General features: G+C 37.7%; 2 protein-coding genes across 3 annotated transcripts in view; both read left to right on the plus strand.

The window, feature by feature from the left end:
- rasgef1ba (RasGEF domain family, member 1Ba) overlaps positions 1-4,491 on the plus strand; it is a 59,893-nt gene extending 55,402 nt beyond the window's left edge. For both annotated transcript variants that reach the window (XM_079483039.1, XM_079483038.1), the window contains 4 exons: positions 1,156-1,251; positions 1,505-1,628; positions 2,081-2,153; positions 2,988-4,491. In XM_079483039.1, coding sequence (XP_079339165.1) covers positions 1,156-1,251; positions 1,505-1,628; positions 2,081-2,153; positions 2,988-3,012 — 318 coding nt within the window. In that variant the 3' untranslated portion in view covers positions 3,013-4,491. The remainder of the gene's footprint in view (positions 1-1,155; positions 1,252-1,504; positions 1,629-2,080; positions 2,154-2,987) is intronic.
- A 2,362-nt stretch (positions 4,492-6,853) lies between these two features.
- Positions 6,854-23,329, plus strand: prkg2 (protein kinase cGMP-dependent 2). Its single transcript, XM_079474397.1, has 19 exons — positions 6,854-7,036; positions 8,017-8,506; positions 9,383-9,549; positions 9,985-10,098; positions 13,979-14,084; positions 14,522-14,585; positions 16,159-16,236; positions 17,968-18,062; positions 18,282-18,350; positions 18,455-18,553; positions 18,717-18,870; positions 18,987-19,123; positions 19,307-19,396; positions 19,642-19,783; positions 19,856-20,019; positions 20,135-20,257; positions 20,375-20,437; positions 20,853-20,919; positions 22,397-23,329. Exons 2-19 carry the CDS (start codon positions 8,025-8,027, stop codon positions 22,490-22,492), a joined length of 2,310 nt encoding a protein of 769 aa, XP_079330523.1. The 5' UTR covers positions 6,854-7,036; positions 8,017-8,024; the 3' UTR covers positions 22,493-23,329.
- The last annotated feature ends 151 nt before the right edge of the window (positions 23,330-23,480 follow it).

The following is a 23,480-nucleotide window of genomic DNA, read 5'->3' on the forward strand; positions in this document are numbered from 1 at the left end:
GCTGTTCTCTGTCACCTTTTCTATAACCATGGAAACCAGCCAGCTAACAAAAATGTTTTGAGCGACGTCGCCCAACAAAATCACTCGAGCCTTTGCCGGGCAAACTCAACATTGTTGTTTCCGTTAAAATGCGACTGTTTGGGTAATGTGGAGAACTTGTTTGTTTTTGTTAAACTTCCTAAGACTTGTTTGGCATCTTGAATGGTTAGGGAGGGTTGCGTGGGTTTGGGTGATGTGACAGAATGTTCCAGAGCGACTGTGGAATGCTCTGCTTTCCATAAGAGGGATGAGTGTTTTTTTTGCTTTAAATGGCCTTGTCGCTTGTTTTGTTTTCCCCATGTCAGATCTGTTTTGCTTTTAACTTGCTTACTTACTTGAAAAGTATATGTGACAAAAGCAAAGAAATGTTCCAAAACAGGAATTTCCGTTGTAAACACATACAGTATAGTCTGGAATGCACTGTTGCTTTTTTAAGGTCTTCAACTCATCCACTTGTTTTGATCTATTTTTGCACTTATTGTTAAGCTTTTGTTGAACTAAACTGTTTATAGAGTTATTGACAGCAACATTTCTAGAGTTTGTTTTATTATTTATTATTTATATTTTTTGGTGCACCACTTTTTTATATACAGGGGTGAGGTATCTATATTTATGGCTCCTTTGTTTATCAATTGTATTGAAGCAGAATTGGCTCTTTGAGTCATGCATCATTGTTATTGAACTCCATCCGTACATCCTGTTGTGCTCTGCCCTGTAGGCTTTAAGAAGCTGAATACTTGTGTCTTACGGCTAATTCATGCATACTGGAGGAACAGGATTCTTTAAGTCTGCCTAAATTGAAATGCAGTGACGTTTTCGTTCTGCTTAAGTGTTTGCTGGCATTTCACCTGTTGACTCTTATGTTCTTAACCTAGGAGAACAAAGAGCAATTGTTATTTGTTTTTTGTAAATAAAGAACATCACATCAACACATACTTGCATGCCAACCCTCAACAAACTCTTTTTCAAACTGTGCATGCTTTAATCTTGACCTGTTGTTCATCCAGGATTAAAGTTGATAAATTAGGCTTTACTGTCCAAAATATGTTTCATACTATTTGTGTCTTTTGATTTGGTTCCAACTCACACTCTCATGTTCCCTTTTTTCCCTTTCAGATTGTTGTTCCCTTCTTCAGTCTTTTGATTAAAGACCTTTACTTCCTCAACGAAGGATGTTCCAACAGGCTACCGAACGGACATGTCAATTTTGAGGTAATTTCTTCCGTTTAGCCTGGCAACCAGGCAAGCTGAGATGATGCATGGAAACCACCGCCGTGAAATAACAATAGACATTTGAGAAAACACTGTTAGATAGCAACCGAAAGAACCAGATTTAGTTCATTGACGTATGCATCTCGTTGAATTGATGCCTGTGAAACCTCTTAATTTTAGAGACCATGTGACTTTAGTGACACACGTGAAAACAAAGGAAATGACAAAATGATCTTTATGAACCCTAATGCAGAAATTTTGGGAGCTGGCTAAACAAGTGACGGAGTTCATGACATGGAAGAAAGTGGAGTGTCCTTTCGAGAGAGACCGCAAGATTCTGCAGTATCTCCTGACCGCACCGGTCTTCAGTGAAGATGGTAAGATGGCTTTTCAGTTATGGTGCACCAACTTTGGCATACCATAGTAGATTCGGCTGATTTTAGTCATAACCTAAAAACCCTAAATGCCCTCTCATCCTGGAAGACTGATCTAACCCACATGAATTCAGGGAAGAAAACTTTATTGCTGATAAACTAGTAGTTCCACATTCTATGTCGCATCTTTTCTTCATGTCTTCATCTCTCAACCAGAACTTCTCTGCTTACTCATTATCTGGCAAGCCTGTCTCATAAATCTGCCCTAAAGACAGTTGCGCAACAAGCGCTTTAAAAAACCAAACACAACGTCAATCACGTTTGTTACGACTATCTCGGGTGTGAAATACCGTCAAGCTATATAGCTAAGTTAGAGACATGACTGCATTCTTTGTGAAAGAAAACAGGTGTCTTGATGTTGACACACTCGTCTGATCTTGCTCATCTCTCAACAGCTTTGTATCTGGCGTCATATGAAAGCGAAGGGCCAGAGAACAACATGGAGAAGGACAGATGGAAATCTCTCAGGTGTGTATGTGATTCACTATGGCGTTTCAAACAGAATGATATTGAAATTGAATCTTCTCTGTCTGAAGATAGAATGTGTTTGGGTGTCTAAGACACAAAAACCATGAAAGATTTTAGATTTGCTACATTCTGATAAGGATTTTACTTTTTTGTACTGTTGTGTCACCGTGACGTTTCTGAAATGTTGGGTTTAAAAATTGTATTGTATATCTTTAATATTTTCATAATGCTGCTTACACTTTGTATTCTCACATTCATGAATCAATACTAAAAAATGAAAAGAACTCCAACATTTCGCCGAAGATCACACAGAGATAGATACACACATATGTGTTTGCTGGAAGGGGTGAGGCCTCCTGGGTCCTCTTTAGTCACGTTTCCTGATAGCTTTACAGCTCGAGCAAGGGAGAGATAGGGTGAGGCAGACAGAGATTGCGGAGGCTAACGGTGGTCTGATCTTTTTCTCTTTTTTTTTTTTCCCTCACCACTGCGACAGGATCTGTCACAGCACAGATTCTGTCTGTATCAGCAGATCGTGCTCCACCCCGCCTAGTATTAGCTTTCCTTTCAATGCAAGGATGGGAGCCCTCCAAAATCCATGAAAACAGGGCAGGGCACTCAGTAAAAATTATGTGTAGGGAGACAAATAATTTCCATAGGGCAAAGTTGCCTTTTTTGTTTGTCTGAAATTCATACTTGATTTATATAGTGTGGAAAGTTGGGCAGATACTGTACATACTGTATATGAGGGGATGTACTGCTTTGTGAAAATTATCTTTTAAATTGTAATGTGAGAGCTAAATAAGCTAAACAAAATCTTCATTTTTTTTGCAGGTCAGCTTTGTTAAACAGGACATAATCGTGTCGTGCGAAGAGCTCAAAATGAACTGAACCTTCTGACAAGCAAGCTGTATCCCCTTTTGCCCCTCCAAAAGTGAGAAGTATCCCTGTTTTTCAAAGGGAGGCGACAATCCATATTTTGCAGAAAGGTGCATTTTGATGTTGGAAAGAGCAGCAAGGCCCTTCTCTTTCCGTCTTTCTTACTGGATATTTCAGGCTTTTCATCTCTTTGTGCAGACTTTTATACTAGTTTTTCCTTCTAAAGCGAAGAGTTGCTTTGAGTGGAAGGAGAAATGGACTGGGTATGTCTGTTGACCACCGGTTAGAACTATGATGTTCCTAAGTGATCTAGACGTTGGTCACAGTGAAACAATCCCCAAACGTTTTCATTCATTAATGACTGAAGAGTATGCCGCTGGTTGGCAAACTCAATTGGAACAGGTTAAAAAAGATATAAACCAGCATTGTGTGTACTGGGTTCCAGTACTGTATATTTTTATTGTACCTAAGGCATTAATTTAAGTATAGATTTATGTTGTCACTATTTTTTGATATTGTGTTTGTCAGTTTTTTATGCATTTGACATAAGCAATGCATTGCTCTAACCTCTGTGAGTGACGATTTGTGTGCGTGAAAATCCCACCATGGGTTGCCGAATGCACTGGATGCTTTTGTGAATAAAGACGTAGATTTATTTTCTTGTGTAACTTGTTTTGTGATAACTGCAGCGTCAAGCTCCCTTTATCTTTATTTTTTTCTTATTGTCACGGATTTACTGTAGACATGTTGAAGGAAATATCCATGTGGTTCTCAGTGTTATAGTCACTATGCTGTGGAAGAAAAGCTTATGGAAGGAAAGCTAGTAAAATCTTAAGTTACTGTTGTTTCAGTATCCTGGCCAGTAGTGTTTTGTCGTCCTCTGGTGGTTATATTGGAAACTACACTACACGTGTTATTTTCAGGGAGTTATGCTGTTACGTGAAGGTTTATCATACCTGTTATAGTCAGGTTTGAATCCACTTGTAGGATGTATTGAGTTCGTTTTTAATACGTTAATATTATTAATATTTTCTTATTTTATTTATTTACTCAAATATCTTGTCTTTATTGGTTCATCATTTAAAATCTTGTTAAGATACTCACAAGCTGTATTCTATGTTATTTTGTACTAGGTACATGTTTTATAGTAATGAGATATTGGCCAATCTAATTTTATAATGTTTTTAAAAGTTTGTATAAAGGATAAAATATTTGGAGGTACTAGCACACAATGTCATGTTTGTGTATAATGGCTGATGTCTGCCTTTTTTCCCTTATGGAAACTTTTCTTTATCACACATAATTTTCTTTGATGTAAATACGTCTTTCTTAACGGTGTATATTTGTATGTATTTTGACTGTTGAGGTGGGTTTCATACCCTCCTGAAGTGTTATGGTATGGAGTGAGAAAAAGATAAACAGATTTAAATAAACGAATGCCAATGAAATTAAGATATTTGAGTGTGTGTCTTTCTGCTTGAATTTAAGTCATTTAAACATAAAAGGCTACATTAAAAAACTACTATTTAACTATTCTTTTAATATAGGGATAGAAATGAGCCCTTGTCTCCATCTGCTGGTCGTGAATCAGACCTCGAATTAGACAATGTTATTACATGTAACAAGTATTTATATTTAAATATATATTATATTTAAGTGAAAGCGGTCAATATTTTTTGTCACTCATTTCATAAAGCGAAACCCATACATTATATAGATTAATTACACTGAGTGAAACATTTCAAGCCTTTATTTTTTGAAATCTTTTATGATTATGGCTTACAGATAATGAAAACCCAAAATTTTGTCTCTCAGAAAATTTGAATACTGTATAAGATAAAAAAATTTTAAACAGAAATGTCAGGCTTCTGAAAAGTATGTTCATTTTATATGCACTCAATATTAGGTTGGGCCTGCTTTTGCATGAATTACTGGCATGGAGGCAATCAGTCTGTGGCACTGCTCAGGTGTAATGAAAGCCAAGGTTGCTTTGATAGCGGCCTTCAGGTCATCTGCATTGTTGGGTCTGGTGTCTCTCATCTTCCTCTAGACAATACCACATAGATTCTCTATGGTGTTCAGGTCAGGCGGGTTTGCTGGTCATTCAAGCACAGTAACACCATGGTCATTGAACCAGCTTTTGGTGCCTTTGGCAGTGTGGGCAGGTGCCAAGTCCTGCTGGAAAATGAAATCAGCATATCCAGAAAGACTGTCAGAAGAAGGAAGCACGATGTGCTCTTAAGATCTCCTGGTAGATGGCTGCGTTGACTGTGGACTTCAGAAAACACAGTGGGCCAACACCAGCAGATGACATGGCAGCCCAATCATCACTGACTGTGGAAACATTACACTGGACTGCCTCTCCACTCTTCCTCCAGTCTCTGGGACCTTGATTTCCGTATGAAATGCTACATTTACTTTCATCTGAAAAGAGGACTTTGGTCCACTGTCAACAGTCCAAACATGTCCAAATTAGGCCCAATTAGAGATTTTCCCTCCCTGGTGTCATGTGATTTGTTAGTGTTACAAGGTCTCAGGTGTGAAGGGGGAGCAGGTGTGTTAAATTTGGAGTTATCTTTTCCACGGGAGCTGAGCAACAGTCACATTTCATAAGTAAATCAAATAAATATAGTTTTAAGGCGGACGGCCGTGCCAATAAATGAATTTCTCATGACTAGATTACTGGAACCATGTTCCGTGGTCTGATGAGACCAAGATAAACCTAAAGTATTGCAACATGATAACACGCCTCCAAGTCGACCACTGCCCTGCTAAAGAAGCTGAAGGTAAAGGTGATGGATTGGCCAAGCATATCTCCAGACCTAAACCCTATTAAGCATCTGTGGGGCATCCTCAGCCGGAAGGTGGAGGAGCGCATGGTCTCTAACATCCACCAGCTCTTTGATGTCGTCATGGAGGAGTGACAGAGGACTCCAGTGGAACTCCATGTCCAAGAGGGTTAAGGCAGTGGTGAAAAATAATGGTGGCCACACAAAATATTGACACTTTGGGCCAGATTTGGACATTTTCACTTTGGGGTGTACTCACTTGTGTTGACAGCGGCTTAGACATTAACCGCTGTTAAGTAATTTTGAAGGGACAGCAAATTTACACTGTAATACAAGCTGTACACTCACTACTTTACACGGTAGCAAAGTGTCATTTCTTCAGTGTTGTCACATGAAAAGATTTAATAAAATATTTACTACAATGTAAGGGGAGCCTACTCACTTCTGTGAGATACTGTATACAGTGTATATAGCCTATTTTCATATCTTATTTGATATATTCTCTAAATTATATAACCAGACTGATGCTGTGTGTGTGCAGCACTCACTGTAAAATTAGCTAAAAGTATGTAATGCGCAGTCCATAAGATCGTCAGCTTTTAATGTTATATTCGCGGTTTCCCTCGCCAAAGGCTACAAGCACTCTGTTGAAACTCATTGGCTTTTATTCACGTTAATGCATTTGAATCAATTCAACGGAACTCTTGGATTACTGTAATAGCACTATACGCAAAACCGATGCACGTCTAGATGAAATGTAGACACACATTAATCTGGATAAAATGTTCTACAACTACAAAGAAAGAGTCTAAGGAGTAATAATGTATGCATGCTGGGTGCGTATATAACGGTTTTGGATTCTGTACAAATGCAAGACGTGCAACATGCACACAAACGTATACTTCAGACTGAGACAAACAGACAAATAAACAACAAAAACATATTTGAGTTGTGCCATTAAAAGAGCTGACGCGCAACACATACGAGACACAGGGGGGGAGAGACAGAGAGAGAGAGAGAGAGATAGAGAGAGATCAATAAAATATCCTGCTGTCATGAAGCTGGAAAGATTGACGTGTAGTTATTCTGGAGAAATGACAGTCTTTGTGTTGTATGGGCGTGTGAACACTGGACAGGGACCACCGAGGACCTCCATGAGCATCTCTAATGTTATTTTCTTCTTTCTTGGCTTGAGTTACGTCGACCAATAAAACGGTAGGAGTTTTGCTGTTATTTCAAAACCGTTCAGAAACTTTATGCTTTCCTAAAACGTCATTGCACGATAAGCCGGAAGAACAGGTGTAACGTTTTAGCAATATAATATAATATCAATGTTATTATAAACGTCTTTTCAATGTCACTGTGGAATTTTGACATTGTTTTGACATTTGAATCGTTAATGCAACAAAGTGCAAAAAGTATTTTATTTAGTGTTTGATTGTATTTTTTAGCAAGGTTGCGTGTGTGTGTGACGGTCCTCTATAAATGAAATAAAGTATCTCATGATGTAAAGACAAATATCAAACAAAATCATGTCATTTGAACATACAATCTAAATCTAAACAAAAGTACTTTCTTTTTGGGTTGGCATACTTTGTCTTTAACAAAGTTTATGTATAGGGATGTAGGCGTCTGTATTTAGTTTGCACAAAGGTCTTGCACATAAATACTGTAATTGTGCTCCAAACATTTTTTTCTGTGTGGTAGGAGTGTGCAGTGTCCATTGTATGTTTGTAACTCAAAGTGAAATGCTAAATATTTCTTTTTCTTCAATGAGTCTAACAAAGAATGACGCCACGAGATTTCAGGAAAGAGCAAATTGCAGCTCATGGGGTTCTGATGCCATCCGGTATCACTGTGCTTCTGAATAATTGATCATGTCTAAATGACTGGGGATCTCTCTCGCTCTCTCTCTCTGAGAATTGGATGATCACTCTGTGTTTTGTGCTAGTGTCTAAGCTCTTCATAATTAGATGCATATCAATGATAGGTAGATTAAAGGCTTGGGAGGATCCTCTAACCTTTACCATCAAAGTTGTGTTCTGTAGGGGACAAATGGCAGCATCATATCTGACAACAAGAGATCAGCACACACCCAGATAAACAGCGGCAGTAATTATATTATTTATCATGAAACATGAGCACAGTGACCCGAACGTGACTTAACTTCTGTCAACTTTTATTATAACCTCTAGGTGCCAAAATGGGGAATGGTTCAATGAAGCTTAACCCTCTCAAGCAGGTCAGTGGCTCGGCCAAGTCCAAAAACAACGTGGAATCACATTCGGTTCCTCAGGTCCTCAGAGCTAGAGTGGAAGAGCTGGAGAATCAACTGAAGAAGAAAGATGAAGACCTGAGTGCCAAGGAGCTTCAGATCAAAAATCTAGAGGAGCAACTGGCCCAGCAGAAACAGACAATTTCAGAGATCTCTGATGCTTTGAGGAACAAGTGCTTCCAACTTAACAAGCTTCAGCATGCACTTAAGAATCAAGGGGAGTTGGATCTCCTGCCGTCACCTATTAAGGAAAAGGTCAGCCAGTGTCTCACCGGCCTGCTCAGAGACACCCACAACAGGAGAAAAGGAGCAAAAGCTGGCGTGTCTGCAGAACCTTCATCCAGAACCTACGATTCCAGTGGTATTCCAAAATTTTACTTTGAGAGTGCACGTGTTTGGAAAGAGCAGAGGTGAGCTGTCCCAGGCATTTGTATTCCCTTGCTTTTTGCTCTGCAATGCTAGTAGATGGATATATTTTAAGATTTACTTAGTATTTGATGGAATTAAGAAATTACATCACTTTCACTTTCAGTCTTGTGATCGTTCAAGAGATGCATTCTCATAAAGAGTAAAAAGTGGTTTTAAGACATGTCCTTCCTTACTTAGAGGCTTTTAAGTTCACAATTCTAGGTGATTTTTTTATTATTCAGCACAAGAATATTCATTATTGTATCTCAGCTAATATCAGGCACCCTTAAACAGCTGAAATAGATGTGACATTTATCATGTTGGTAATTAGTCTGTGTTATTCATATGCTAAGCTCTTGAGTGGCCATGCTGTGTAGATACTCATTATGTTGGGAATCTTAAGTTGACCATGCTAAGGTTCATTATCCTGCCCCTATTCTGACACTGACAAGCAAACAACTGGTGCACTTGATAGCTGAAAGAAACGACAGGACAAACAGCCTCATTAGTCCATCGTTTGTTCTTGGTCATAGTCCAAACATCAAGTGATATGTTTCTCCTATTAGCCACCAAAATTAACAACAAAAATATATATTCTTTCATAGTAACACTCGTAATGTAAAGCCAATCTTAAAGGGATAGTTCACACAAAAGTGCAAATTCTATCATCATTGACTCACCCACATTGCAAACATGTATGACTTTCTTCGCACAATACAAACATTTCTCGAAATCTTCTTTTGTGTTCTACTGAAGAGTCATATACGGGTTTTAAACAACACTAGGGTGAATAAGTGATTTTTATTTTATGGGCGAACTATGGCTTTAAAGCAAATTTGACACAATGTAACAGTTGACAAATTGTGTGTTTTTAACAGTGTGAAGAAGCTCCTCACAGATGCCTTGAATAAGAACCAGTATCTGAGGAGACTGGAGGTGCAGCAGGTGAAAGACATGGTGGAATGTATGTATGAGAGGACGTACCAGCAGGGAGAATACGTCATTAAACAGGGAGAGCCAGGGAACCACTTGTTTGTGCTCGCAGGTATGAATTGAATGTGCAGTTTAATTGTGTATTGTATTTTTACACCATTGTCACACTGGCTATGTGTTAATTTAACTGAGATATAAGCCACAAACTGTGAATACGTAAAATTTGTTACTGTCATAATCCTAATAATAAGGTATTTGGCCAACCTGATTGCAAAAGTAATTTAGAATGTAAAAAGTATTCACATTTGTTTTTAACATTAACAAGTCGTTGATGAGGATATCTGGTTCCCAGAATGCTTTGCATGAGGCTGTTATTTTTATAAAAAAAATTCTGTAAAGATTAAAGACTTAATGCATTTATCTTTGAACAAACTGTTGCCAATAAATTAGATAAATATAAATCTACAGTCAGTTACTGGCAACTAGCTGCATAACTACAGCAATTTTTTGCAGTGTAGTGTTAAATAATAATATTTGATTCTTACAGATGGCAAGCTGGATGTCTACCAGCACAATAAACTGCTCACGTTTATATCAGTCTGGACCACATTTGGTGAATTAGCCATCTTGTACAACTGTACCAGGACTGCATCAGTCAAAGGTAACATCTTTTGTATGTGCTCTGATTGTATGTCTGAGATTTGGTGAGTTCTCAAACTGGGGATCCCTGGGGGCCCCGAAGAGGGATTCAGGGGGGCCACAGATTTTGTGGCATTTTATGAAATATAGAAATGTATCATAAATGATATGCAATCCAACACCAGAAAAATTATCCCATAAACCAAAAGAATTGATGTTTCATCATTGTATAAATTAACATGTTATTGGTTTAATAAAATTTGAAGGGTAACGCTATAACTATAATGTATCTCTACAGTACATATCTGCATGTAAACGGAGAACAATATGCAAAGTTTGGGGAATAAAGAAGTCAGGAAATTCAAAAAGATATTTATACTGTAAGTATTTTCAAACTGAAGGGTAACTATTTTAATATAACGTGGTATGCATGACTTGCAGTATGATATACAAACTTTGCGTGAACATACATTACATTTTTGTAATCACAATGTACCCATAAATAAGCTACTGTGGATATTAATAAAGTACGGTGTTCTTATTTTATTATTGTAACAAACATGAAATAAAAGGAAATGATGGGTTCAGTTTTTGCGCAAACAAAACAGCACGAACCACGCAGACTGTCTATCAACTTTAAATTTGACAGAGTTTTGACTTTAGGAATAATTTTAATATGATGGATTTTAGGATTGTTGGTCAAAAATCATTTATTTTAATGAGTTATTTGGATGAATTTGAATGTGTAAATGTGCAAAATAAATGTTGATCTTTCGATTCTATAAATCAAGTAGTTCAAGAGCGGATTGATTTGGATGTTTATATGGCATGCAGTTTCCTCTTACCTCTTTATTCAACAAACTTTGCATATTGTTCCACTTTATCTACATATATGTACTGTAGAGGTGCATAATTGTAACAATAAGTTACACCGTAAATCCGGTTTAAGTATGCGGTACATTACAGGCCGTAATATAATTTTAAACTTAAAATGGTAACGCTTTAGAAGTCTTTTTTTGGGGTTCTGCAAAGTTATGCACCCTGAACAAGGGGCCCTACAAGGGGGCCTAACAACAAAAAAGCTTGAGAACCACTGCTTTCAAGGAACAGTTCACCCAAAAATAAAAATGCTCTCATTATTTACTCACCCTCGAGTTGTTCCAAATCTGTGTAAATTTCTTTGTTCTGATGAACAAAGACGAAGATATTTAGAAATATCTAGGAAAGCAAACAGTTCTGGTTATAAGCATTCTTCTAAAAAATATTTCTGTGTTCATCAGAACAAAGAAATGTATACATATTTGGAACAAATGGTGAGTAAATGATGACAGGATTTTTATTTTTTGGTGAACTGTCCCTTTAAATAAAAAAACTGTTTGTTGTGTTAACTTTACCAATGAAAACTAGATGATTTAACAGTCCAGCATTAAATTCAAACACGACAACCCATTTGTGTTGGTTTAAAGCAAGCTGTGACCATGGATTGGCCACATGTAGCCACAGGCTATCAAACAAACAGCAGAAATACCTTGTGAATTTTGTTGCCTTGTCGTGTTAATCTTATTGGCTTGACAGTAATTTTGTTTGGTTGTTTGTCCACCTTCTTAAATCTAATGAACTTGTCCTGTGATAACAAATCTTTCCAATGTAATTCTAAATACAGTTATGTTCAAAATATAAGCAGTTCAACATCACTAACCGGATCAGTCACTGTTTTTGGTAGAAATTATATTTCTAAATGTCACATATTTTACTAGTAGGTGTAGTAGAGTAATAGAAAACCAACAGACCCAACAGTCATGACATGCATGCTGGTAATTCTGTTTAATTGAATCATAAATTGAAAAGGGCGTGTTCAAAATAATAGCTGTGTGGAGTTCAAATAGGAGGTAAATCATTCTGTGAAAAAAAAACTGGTGTCAAACAGGTGGCCCTTATTTAAAGACGAAGGCAGCAATGTTGTACTGTGCATTTTTCTCTTAAAAAATCTCCAAAATGGGTCGTTCCAAACATTGTTCAGAAAAACAGCGTACTTTGATTAAAAAATTGATAAGAGAGGGAAAAATATATAAAGAAGTGCAGAAAATTATAGGCTGCTCAGCTTAAATGATATTAAATGCTTTAAAAGGCAACCAAAACCAGAAAGTGGAAGAAAACGGAAAACTACCATTCGTATGGATAAAAGAATAGCAAATATGGCAAAGACTCAGCCAAAGATCAGCTCCAGGGTGACCAAAGAAAGTCTGATGTTACCTGTGAGTACTGTAACAATTTGAAGACGTGAAGCCAAGCTATCGGCAAGAAGCCCCCGCAAAGTCCCATTGTTGAAAAAACAACATGCTGAAGAGGTTACAATTTGCCAAAACACATCGACTGGCCTAAAGACTGTGGACTGATGAAAGATTGTTCTTTTTGGGTCTAGGGGTCGCAGACAGTTTGTCAGACGACCTCAAGCACTAAAAGCCACAGTACACTGTGAAGACAGTGAAGCATGGTGGCACAAGCATCATGATATGGGGATGTTTCTCATACTATGGGACTATTTATCGTATTCCGGGGATGATGGATAAATTTCAGTACATTAAAATACTTAAATAGGTCATGTTGCATTATTCCGAAGAGGAAATGCCTTTGAAATGGGTGTCTAAACAAGACAACGACCCCAAACAGACCAGTAAGCGAGCAACATCTTGGTTCCAGACAAACAAGATTAACGTTATGAAGTGGCCAGCTCAATCTCCAGACCTTAATCCAATAACTTGTGGGGTGACATTAAAAACGCTGTTTCTGAGGCACTCTCTGAAGAGTAATGACAAATTTGATACACTTTTCTTGTTACATTTACATTTACATTTAGTCATTTAGCAGACGCTTTTATCCAAAGCGACTTACAAAGAGTTCAGGGAGCAATAAGCGATATGTCATAAAAGAGCAATAGTATGATAGGTGCAAATACAAAGTTACTAGTTTCAACAAAAGCTAGACCACTACTGTTGAGAGAAGAATTATTTTATATTTAAAAAAACAATGATCTCATTTGTCTGTCAAGTTTTCACAGAAGAGGTGTGTTGTAAGTAGTTTTTTGAATGCTGTGAGAGATTGTTTGACCGGACCAAGTTAGGAAGAATGTTCCACCAGGAAGGAGTTGTGAAGGAGAATGAGCGGGAAAGGGATTTACGTGCCCTTATGAGAAGGCAATACAAGATGCCGGTGGTTTGCTGAACAGAGGGTCTTGATGGGGTGTAGGAGTGTAGTAGGGTGTGAAAGTATGCCGGCACAGATCCAGTGATAGTCCTGTAGGCAAACATCAGTGACTTGAATCTGATCCGGGCTTCAACCGGTAGACAGTGGAGAGAGATGAAAAGGGGTGTCACATGAGCCCTTTTGGGGCATGTTATGATTTAGGAAAGAATGTGCAGCGTTCCCAATGCATTTGTGTATTGAAACAAAAGTTATTATAAGGATTTTGAGCTTTACTCACTTTAATTTTTTTACACACTGCTATTATTTTAAACACAACTTTATGGGCTTGCCCTCAAAATATACATTATTTTCAGTCCTAAAAGAGCACTGATGTGCTGTAAAACTCAATAATGTTAAATAATAAATCAATTTGGCGCTTGCGCGAATCTTTCTGAAGTACATTTTTAACTGACCATTAGAAGCCTTCAGGTCAATTCACTAAGAAAAACTATGAAAAACTATTTTGATTCTTGAAATTTTATACATAATTGTGTCTTTTTGAGTCAGTCAGCACAATAAAATGTAACCACTTCCTAGCCCTATTGGAAGCAGCTGTTGTTTCCAGGTCAATGAACCATTGGAGGTTAAATATAAATCACCCAGTGAAGGGAAAAACAAAGATATGGTGGTATTTCTCTTACCTGCTGTGCTGGTTGCAGCTGCCAGTAACGTGAGGACATGGGCCCTGGATCGAGAGGTCTTTCACAACATCATGCGGATGACTGCAGAGGCTCGCCATGAGCAGTACCGCAACTTCCTTAGGAGGTAAACCGGTTCTTTCATCCTCCTAAACATGTTAAAGATTAAACAATCAAACAAAGCTTTTTTATAGACATAAGCTGAGCTATTCATAATAAAGGTCAGTTCTGTTGCCTCTGTGACCTCATTGCTTACATTACTATTATCTGAAATAGAGAACATAAAAGTAACAAAATTTTATATAAGGTGAAATGTACATTATATTAGATACAATAACCCACATGCTTTCAATATCACTGCAAATATAAAAATATAAAAAACCTTTGACCCTTCATTTCAACCAGTGTTGAAGGAGGCAGTCTGAAAATATCTTCATCAGTTCAAGCTTAGTTAACATTCTGCATATTTTACATGAAATGATCATGTACATTTACATACTATTTAAACATGAACAAATGTCAAAAACATTGTCTCCTAAAACTGAGTTTTTGCTTTTATTTTAGTGTTTCGCTTCTTGGCAGTCTGCCTGGGGATAAACTCACAAAGATTGTTGACTGCTTAGAGGTGGTAAGTAAATCTAAAAATACTAATGAAGTCTTGTGATTTCAAAGAAACGCTCTTTCTGATTGAATACACTAATTTGCCAGTTAAAGTCTATTCAAGCATCTTAACGGAATAGTTCACCCTTTCCTAGTGTTTAGCAGAACAACAAAATTTACACAGGTTTGGATCAACTTGAGGGTGAGTAAATGATAGAATTTATGGGCCTCAGCCATCGAGACCGAAAGTGACAATTTGGGAAAAACAGTACTAATATTACATCTTTCATCACTCGGCACGGTGTATTGTTACCATAGTTATTTGAATAAGGCTGAGCGAAGTGTTCGCTCCAATCGAGGGGACGAGTGATTTGTTAAAGATGTTTTCAGCAGCCAATGCCGGCCGACGACTGATTTATTCCACTTCTCCATGAGGGGCCGAAAGAAGTTTTTCTAAAAGAGTGTGGGCTTTGTCAACTCAATGTCAAATAACCTTCCTTGAGTTCTTCGATGCTGAAAAAACATCAAGGACATTCCACTCGATTGTTGGCCCCTGGGGTCGAATGGGAGAATGTCGTTATTCAATCACTCCGATGGAGTTGATTATATTCCCCTCTCTAGGGGTTTGGAACCAATGTAACCCAATAGTGGCCCAGATGTTTTGCACTGAAACATGCAGATAATGATTTAAAATCATAAACAGTGGGGAATGGAATGCGGAGAAGAACGCTAGGAGCAGACAAATGGTTTTGAGAGCCGTGGCATGCAGAGAGAGCTTCTTTAATGAAACAGCAGTGCTCCGAGAGAGTCATATTGTAGGACGGCTTAGGATGGAGATCATGGATGGAGAAATTGAGCTTATGGGGGAACTCCGAACTGTGTTTTTGTGCTTCTGAAGGGCACTGTAGGAAGGAGACACCACATGAAGGGTCGTGTCAACTAAAGAGAAAGTGACGTTGATTTTTATTACTCCTTTCACCAAGTGTGTTCTAAATGGCTATATTACAAGATACCATTGCCCATCACCCTCCAAAGTTCCCATCTACCATTCAGAGCCAGCAGTGCATGTGAGGGATCACTTCCAATTGAAATATGCTTAATTCAACAGCATTGTAAATGACCGCTTTAATTTGAAATGATTTTTTGAAGCTTTATGCCATATTCAAGATATATTTTATACAATATAAACAAGATTTTATCTCACACGAAGAGCATCAACAAATATGTTTTCAATTTAATCTCATTATTTGTAGTTGTATTAACAGCTCATCTATGAACATTCCAACTAGTTCTGATAATCAATTTATTTTATTGTTATTTATTAGAAAGATGATATTGCCTTGGTGTGAACACTAAAATGTAACTCAAGAATATTGGTCCCATACTTCTCAGCACTTTTTACCTTTGTAAGACAAACATTATGTCAACAGTACGACTGTGTTTTGCAGTGCAGATGATGTGGGGACATATCATCTTATATGGAGTCAAAGATGGCAGCCTTCCTGTTGCCTCCCTTGGGGTCATCCCTACGGGAACATGACAGCTATGGCTTGATAGTAAATCAATGGCTAAACGAGTTTTGTCTTGTGTTTCCTGATCAGGAGTATTATAATAAAGGAGATTACATCATCAGAGAGGGAGAGGAAGGAAACACCTTCTACATAATTGCCAATGGAAAGGTAATGTGCAATACTTATCATCAGTTTGTCTGGGAAAGGTTTGTAATCGAAAGGGCCATACGTCTGAGACTTCATTAAAAATCCAGGATTACAAATGCAAACATAGAAATAAACAACATGTTGGAAAGTTTCAAACAACGTATTCATTTATAAATTATATATTCAATTAAATTGTATTTATATGTTGCTAAGCATACAATACATACAGTTGTTGCTTTACATACAATGAGAGAAGGCTACAAATAAAAATAAAAAACAAGATAAAGAAAGAAAAGTAATAAGAAATATAAACAAAATATGATTCCGCACTATTATGGCCACTGATCAAATATATATTGATTAGATTGTATATAAGAGTGCTCCACGACCATTGAAGCTCACAAGATGTTCTTTGAATTATATAGGAATAGAATATAGATTAGTCTACAATTGCATACAATTGTGAAGACCATATGATACATACCAAATACAAAGAAATATATTTTAAATTTTATACTTAAATTATAATTATTTTTTTAATTCGAAAAATATAATATTATAGCATGTTTAGTGGTGTCATTAGACTTCCGCACTGTAATATATTTACTTCATTTTGTGTATTAAACTAAACATTTGATCATGTCTCATTTCATCATGTCTCATCACAATTCCATTTGTTTTAACGTACACTGACAAACACAAATATTATATGTCTTGGGTGTAAAATAACATCAAAAACAAATTAACTTTACCAAAATATATTTAACTTTTTTTTCTGGCGACCCAACGACAAGAACATTATAGTTTTTTATGGGACACAATTCAAATGAATAAGGAGATATGTTCATATCATTTTATTTCCAGTAAAAGCAACGGTGTATACCTCATTCTTCCGAAATTCACCATTGATGTTACCTTTAGTATGCTCAAACCATCTAATGCTGAAGTTAAACCATCAAGAAAATTGTAGAAAAAGGTGATTTAATTTATGGATTAATTTATGGATGACTATTTCTCTATAGCAGTAATCCTCATGGATTTGGCTGGAGCTGTTGAGCTTTGTCTGTGGGAGGTCGAGTGAGTTGAGATAAATCAGTAATTTGACACTGAAGGGGTTAAGAGACAGAGCTCTCCACTGGGAAGCAACAGGAACTGTTTAGCATGAGCTAGTCAGCTTTGGATCCCCTGTTGGTCTCTGCCCCACTGTAGCCCAAGATGGGGGAAGGAAGATGTTTTACAGGGGGGGGAGCGAGTTTAATTACCGGAAATGATGGTTCTTGTCAGCCTGTCGCCACCATGCCCGGGAGCGTGTTGGGAATAAGGCCATTAGTGCTAGTCACCCAAAACTGTCTATCAGAGGTAGGTCAAGAGGGTCACCGTAGTTTAGTGGATCATTTTACAGAATTGGGGATGAATCCAATTATATGAAGAGGCTCGATTTCTTCGATACCATTAATATTGACATTTATTGACATGTTGTCTGCAATTGAAGGGTTGTTTTTACTGTAATCTTTAAAAATGAAACAAAATCAAAACCCTACAAAAAGCATCCCAGGAAATGTCATTTTGACATCATTTGATTTTAATCCAAGCAAAGATAAGTACGTAAAGTAACATGTTGTTTCACGTTTCAAACAGAGATGGTGATATAGAGGCAAACGTTATGGACGGCAGCTTTAATATAAATCTACAAAATTGAAAAGTAATTTACAACACACTGTCATTCTCTGGTTATCTTTGTTTGTTGTCCAGATTAAAGTCACACAAAGCACACAGGATCATGAAGAGCCTCAGAGCATCAACACCTTGGGGAAAGGGGATTATTTTGGAGAGAAAGCCCTCATCAGGTACAGCATCAATTCTCATTTTCCAACTAGAATATTTTCATCATGGGTCTTTTAGTATTACTGCAGTAACAAAGAACATCAAAAGATAGCTTTTATGTTAACTGTGTTGATGCTGTGTTTATTATGAAACGTATCCAATTGCTGCCCAAAACGTCAATAATTTTAGTAGGCACCACGATGTCTAATGCATTGATGTGTCCCTGCATTGTCAAATCACAGTGATGATGTCAGATCTGCCAATATAGTAGCAGATGAGGATGGTGTGGAATGCCTTGTCATTGATCGAGAGTGAGTTCACAATTCAATATCATTGCATTCATTGTTCTGGTAATTCATGTGTTTTAATTAAAAAAATGTATCTCACAGACAATAACAACTGTATTTTCCACCAGAACTTTCAGTCTGACGGTTGGAACGTTCGACGAACTAAAGAAGTACCTGCAAAGTTATGTTGATACGTTAGCTCGTGATGATAAGAAAAGAAATGCAAAGTAAGTTGTGTTCCTTTCCAATAGTAAATACATGTAGAGAGAGGTATAATAATGTTCTTGACCCTCTTGCTAATCGTTTGACTGCTCTAAAAACTATGTATTTTTCTATTTTTTTAAATATAACCAATGATCATGTTGTGTAAATCCTCAATAATTATTTCAGGAGGTCAGGAAGCAGCACCCCATCCACTCCACCAGTTTCACATGATATGATAGAGCTGAAAGAGACTGAAAGCAGTTTTGCATCTGCTATACTTTTCAGCAGTCTGGAGGTTGTTTCCACGCTGGGAGTTGGAGGCTTTGGCAGGGTTGAATTGGTTAGAATCTTGTGCACCCTATGATGCACATTGCCTTTATCATAAAATAAATGACACATTGAAACATTGCAATTTGTGAGACAAGAGCAATGATAATGATGCCAGATTTTCTCTAGGTGAAAATGAAGAATGAGAATGTGACGTTTGCGCTGAAATGCATCAAGAAGCGGCACATCGTAGAGAACAGACAGGAAGAACACATTTATTCAGAGAGGAGGATCTTGCTTGAGACAAACTCTCCTTTCATTGTTAAGTATGTCAAAGTCTGCATTTAAAAGAAATTAAACCACAATGTTTATTCGCAGCAAGTGCGCAGATTCTTTTTTTTATGAATATTGAAAGGTTGTTGGTTTTGCAATTTTTGGATTGTCGGGTCGGCTGTGATTTTGCCAGACATCTTTCATTTTGGATTTTTGTTTTACTTTTCTTCTTCTAGAATGTATCGTACTTTCAAAGACAACAAGTATGTGTACATGCTATTGGAGGCTTGCCTTGGCGGAGAGATCTGGAGTCTTCTGAGAGACAGGTTAGCTTTCTCTGAAGTCATGTAAGAGAGGTTTAACTGGCTTTAAATAACATCTCTTCTGAAAAGAGCAACTCTGCTGATCACCAGCACATGTTGTATTTTGGATGGTGGTCTTCAGAATGGAATGCTAGTGTGTGGATGTACTAACCAGACTGCTGAAGAACTTCCTTTCAGAATGCATGTTTTTTCAGCTGGGACTATAAGTGTTGCGTGTGTGAGAGCTTTACTGTAATGTTTTAATCCAGGGGGAGTTTTGATGAATACACTGCCAAGTTCTGTGTGGGCTGCGTAACAGAGGCTTTTGACTACCTTCATAACAATGGGATCATATACCGAGACCTGAAGCCAGAGAATCTGATGTTGGATTCTGATGGATACGTCAAACTGGTGAGAAAACTCAATGAGTGAACTCAAAACATATTTGGTTGTAGCAATACGAATCTAACTATCTTTTCTCAGGTGGATTTTGGATTTGCAAAGAAGCTCAAGTGCGGGCAGAAGACCTGGACGTTCTGCGGGACTCCAGAGTATGTTGCACCCGAGATCATTCTTAATAGAGGCCATGGCCTCAGTGTGGACTTCTGGTCTCTTGGAATCCTGATCTTTGAACTTCTCACGGGAAGGTTTGCATCAGTCCTGTCCTCTGTGTGGTCAAATAAACTTTTTAAGGAATTGGCGTAGATGCGTAGGTGCATATGGCAGTTTATTAATCCATGATTCCTCTGATTTGTCCTAAAGCCCCCCCTTTACCGGTTCAGATCAGATGATTATATACACATTCATACTGAAAGGAATAGAGAAAATGGATTTCCCGAAAAAGATTACCAAAAGGCCAGGTGACCTTATTCGAAAGCTCTGCAGGTATGATCATCCCTCCACACCTTGTGCTTTTTCTACATGTTTTCTTGAACTATTCTTATTCCACTGTAACACACTATTACTTATTGAAATACTTGTTGTTGTTTTTGTCACATGAAGGCAAAACCCTTCAGAGCGACTTGGCAATCTGAAGAATGGAATAACAGATATAAAAAAACACAGGTGAGAAACACGCTAATCTTAACACAATGTCAACAATGTGTTAGTTAAACAGAAATGTCACAGTAGTTTGAAAGATGGAGGATTTTCATTGGAGGCTCTGCACCTGTACTCTGTTTACACAGCCCTTAAAAAGCTCACAGCTGTACAAATTCAACAAGCTAACTGCAGTTGGTCTGTGCTGTTGAGTTACACTTTATCATCTTGTCTGTTTGACTATTTCTTTTATTTTGACCAAACCAAAGGATAATTTGACTTAGTAACAGAAATATGTTCAAAATTAAAAAGGTTTCTTTGAGGTTTATTTTTTCAAGGAGAAACACTCCAAATGGACATAGACAAACGTGTCAGCTTAAGTATTGTACAAATGCTTTAATTGACATAATTTGTGATTTTATTGTTTTAATGAGCTGTGTAGGTGGTTTACAGGATTTAGTTGGGGTGGTCTGAAGTCCAGAAGTCTGATATCACCTCTTAAAAGAGAGGTAAGCCACACCGATACAGATCAAAGGGGATACTCCACCGAAACATTATTCACGCACCCTCAAGTTGTTTCAACCCTGCAGACATTTCAGTTGAAAACAAAGTAAAATGTTTGAAATGTTTTTATCAACTGACATTTCCGACCATAGTAGGAAAAAAAGATTATAAATGTTTTTGTTCTGTTGAACACAAAATGAGATATTTTGCATATTACAGTTCTAGATCACCTTTGACTACCATTGCAATTTTTCCTACTAGGGTAGTCAATGATGTCCCAGAAATGTCAGTTGCTAACATCTTTCCAAATATCTTTCTTTGGGTTCGACAGAACAATGAAATGTCTGTCATAACAGCTCTCAGAGGGTTTAGTATGGAAGTGTACATGAGATAAATGTATTTGGTCTTGGCAGAATATATCACCTATGCTGCTGCGGAGCATCCACAGCATGCTGCTGTGTGCATAAAAGGAATGCTGCCGCTGCACATATAACATATATGAATAACCCCCCATAGCTTATGTGATCACCTTGTAGCAGATCTATACAGGTGGAGCTGGGGAAGGAGGAATGCGCTGCACTGCTACAACAATCATTAGCTGCACCGTCTAGTGAAGTTATTATGTCATATTGGTTTAGATTTCAGGACTGCCATCTAGAGTTTCATGCCAGAACACTACCACGCCGACCAGCTAAACACTAGTGGCCTATGACTATGTGTGCCTTGGGTACCACGCTGACGGGCTTAACGCTAGTGGGTTATGACTATGTGAGCCTTGGCTACCAAGATAACTGGCTTAACACTGATGGCCTATGACTACTGCTGTTACGCACACTCACCACACCTGATAAAAATAACATCAACCTTAGATAACCAGGAGATTACTCGCCGAGTATGGCGACCCCAGTTGTAGTGGGGCGATTATAAAACGCTAGTTGAGGCAGCCAAATGTGGACAGGATTCCGGTAAAAGAATCAGATTCTTCACAAAGATGCATTTATTGTCTTGGTTGACATCTACACAACTTATCAAGTTGGCAAGGATATCTGTTTTGACAATAAAGAAGTATAATTACAACCATATATACTGAGAACCATTTACACACTGACAATATACACAAATATATACAAATAAACATCAGACAATCAATCTGCGTCAAATGAAATCAAAGCAAATAGGCATGGTGTGGTTGGGCAATAACAAGTTATAAATATTAACACACGTGTGACACTGCACAATGCTAATGCTGTTTAGCCTATTTTTCTCGTGGCAAATTACGGCCGTTATTATGTCAGATTAGTTTAGACTTTAGGACTGCGCCATCTAGAGTTTCGTCCTCTCTCTGTCATTCATACAATTTTGGGACAACTTGAGGGGGATAAAATCATGACATCATTAAAGCAATTCTCAATGATTGCTTTGGGCGAGCTCAACTATTTCAATGTTTTCTCTTATTGTCTCACTATTGTTCTATGTCTTCAGGTGAAGGGACCCACGGACCACCGTTACTTTGACAATTATGCCCCCGACGAAGAGATTCCTCCGGATGAAATGTCGGGATGGGACGTGGACTTCTAGGGGATATGCACCCTGCATGTGTTCAAACAGTGTGAGCTCCACAAATCTCTACCGACATTTCTCATCTCCAACATGTTTGCCTCTCTTACAAGGATCCTCTGATTATGAAACAAACAGAATCAGTTTATGTGCTGAAACAAAAGACTCCTTGACTGAAATCTGCTGTTGCGGTGGAGTGGGAGGTACAGCAGAGGAGGAGACACGTAAGAAAAACATTTTGCATTATTGTTTAAATGGTGAGCCGCAAAATACATTGGGATGGACATGAGATGCATTGTTGGGAAAGTGTTTGTCAGAAATTATATCGCAGGCATGTAAGAGGACTATGTGTGTGTGAGAGTTTTGTAGCCGCGGAATTGTAGAGAATAGTGTGAAACCATTGGTAATATTTACCTAAAGACGTGGAGACATTTTGCGGTCTGACAGGAAGGTGAGATGTGCCTTGTTTTAGAAGTGTCAATGATGTAATGTATTTGAACTTTGGAAGGTGATAACCACCTGTGACTGTGAATACGGCACTGATGAGGTTTAAGAGGTTAACCTCAAAGACTGCAGTTTGGGAAATTCAAGCAGAGTTGTGTGAGGAGTAGTATTTTTAGTGACTTTTCCTGGAGTTTGTGAGGTTCACGTCGGCCTCACCTCTGCACCCGAGCCGAATGTGTTTTTACTGATGTAATAGTTGAGATTTGTGGTTATTTTCATTCTATTTATGTATTCTACAATTTTTTATGTATTTAGGTTTGAGTAATTATAAAAGATCCCAATATTTTTTAGATAGTCATTAATAGTCATTGTACATGTTGAATTTGTATAGAAAATACAGTGATTTAGGTTTGCTTTGCTGTGTTGACTTTTCTTCCACTTTTATTTTTTTTGCACTCTAGTAATAATAGACTCAAATGTGGCTGTATGGTGACTTTCCTGAACTTATTGACCATTTCGAAAATTCCATGATGTAACAGTCTAAGCATGACTTTGATTACATAAC

The sequence above is a fragment of the Barbatula barbatula genome (genome assembly GCF_947034865.1).
Source record: "Barbatula barbatula genome assembly, chromosome: 2".
In the NCBI taxonomy this organism is placed as follows: domain Eukaryota; kingdom Metazoa; phylum Chordata; class Actinopteri; order Cypriniformes; family Nemacheilidae; genus Barbatula; species Barbatula barbatula.

Bases quoted from the DNA above. Each gene is read 5' to 3' on its own strand.
- prkg2 (XM_079474397.1), top strand. From the start codon at position 8,025: ATGGGGAATGGTTCAATGAAGCTTAACCCTCTCAAGCAGGTCAGTGGC. The intron at 10,099-13,978 runs GTAACATCTTTT...TGCTGGTTGCAG, and splicing joins CAGGACTGCATCAGTCAAAG to CTGCCAGTAACGTGAGGACA. The intron at 14,586-16,158 runs GTAAGTAAATCT...TTTCCTGATCAG, and splicing joins TTGTTGACTGCTTAGAGGTG to GAGTATTATAATAAAGGAGA.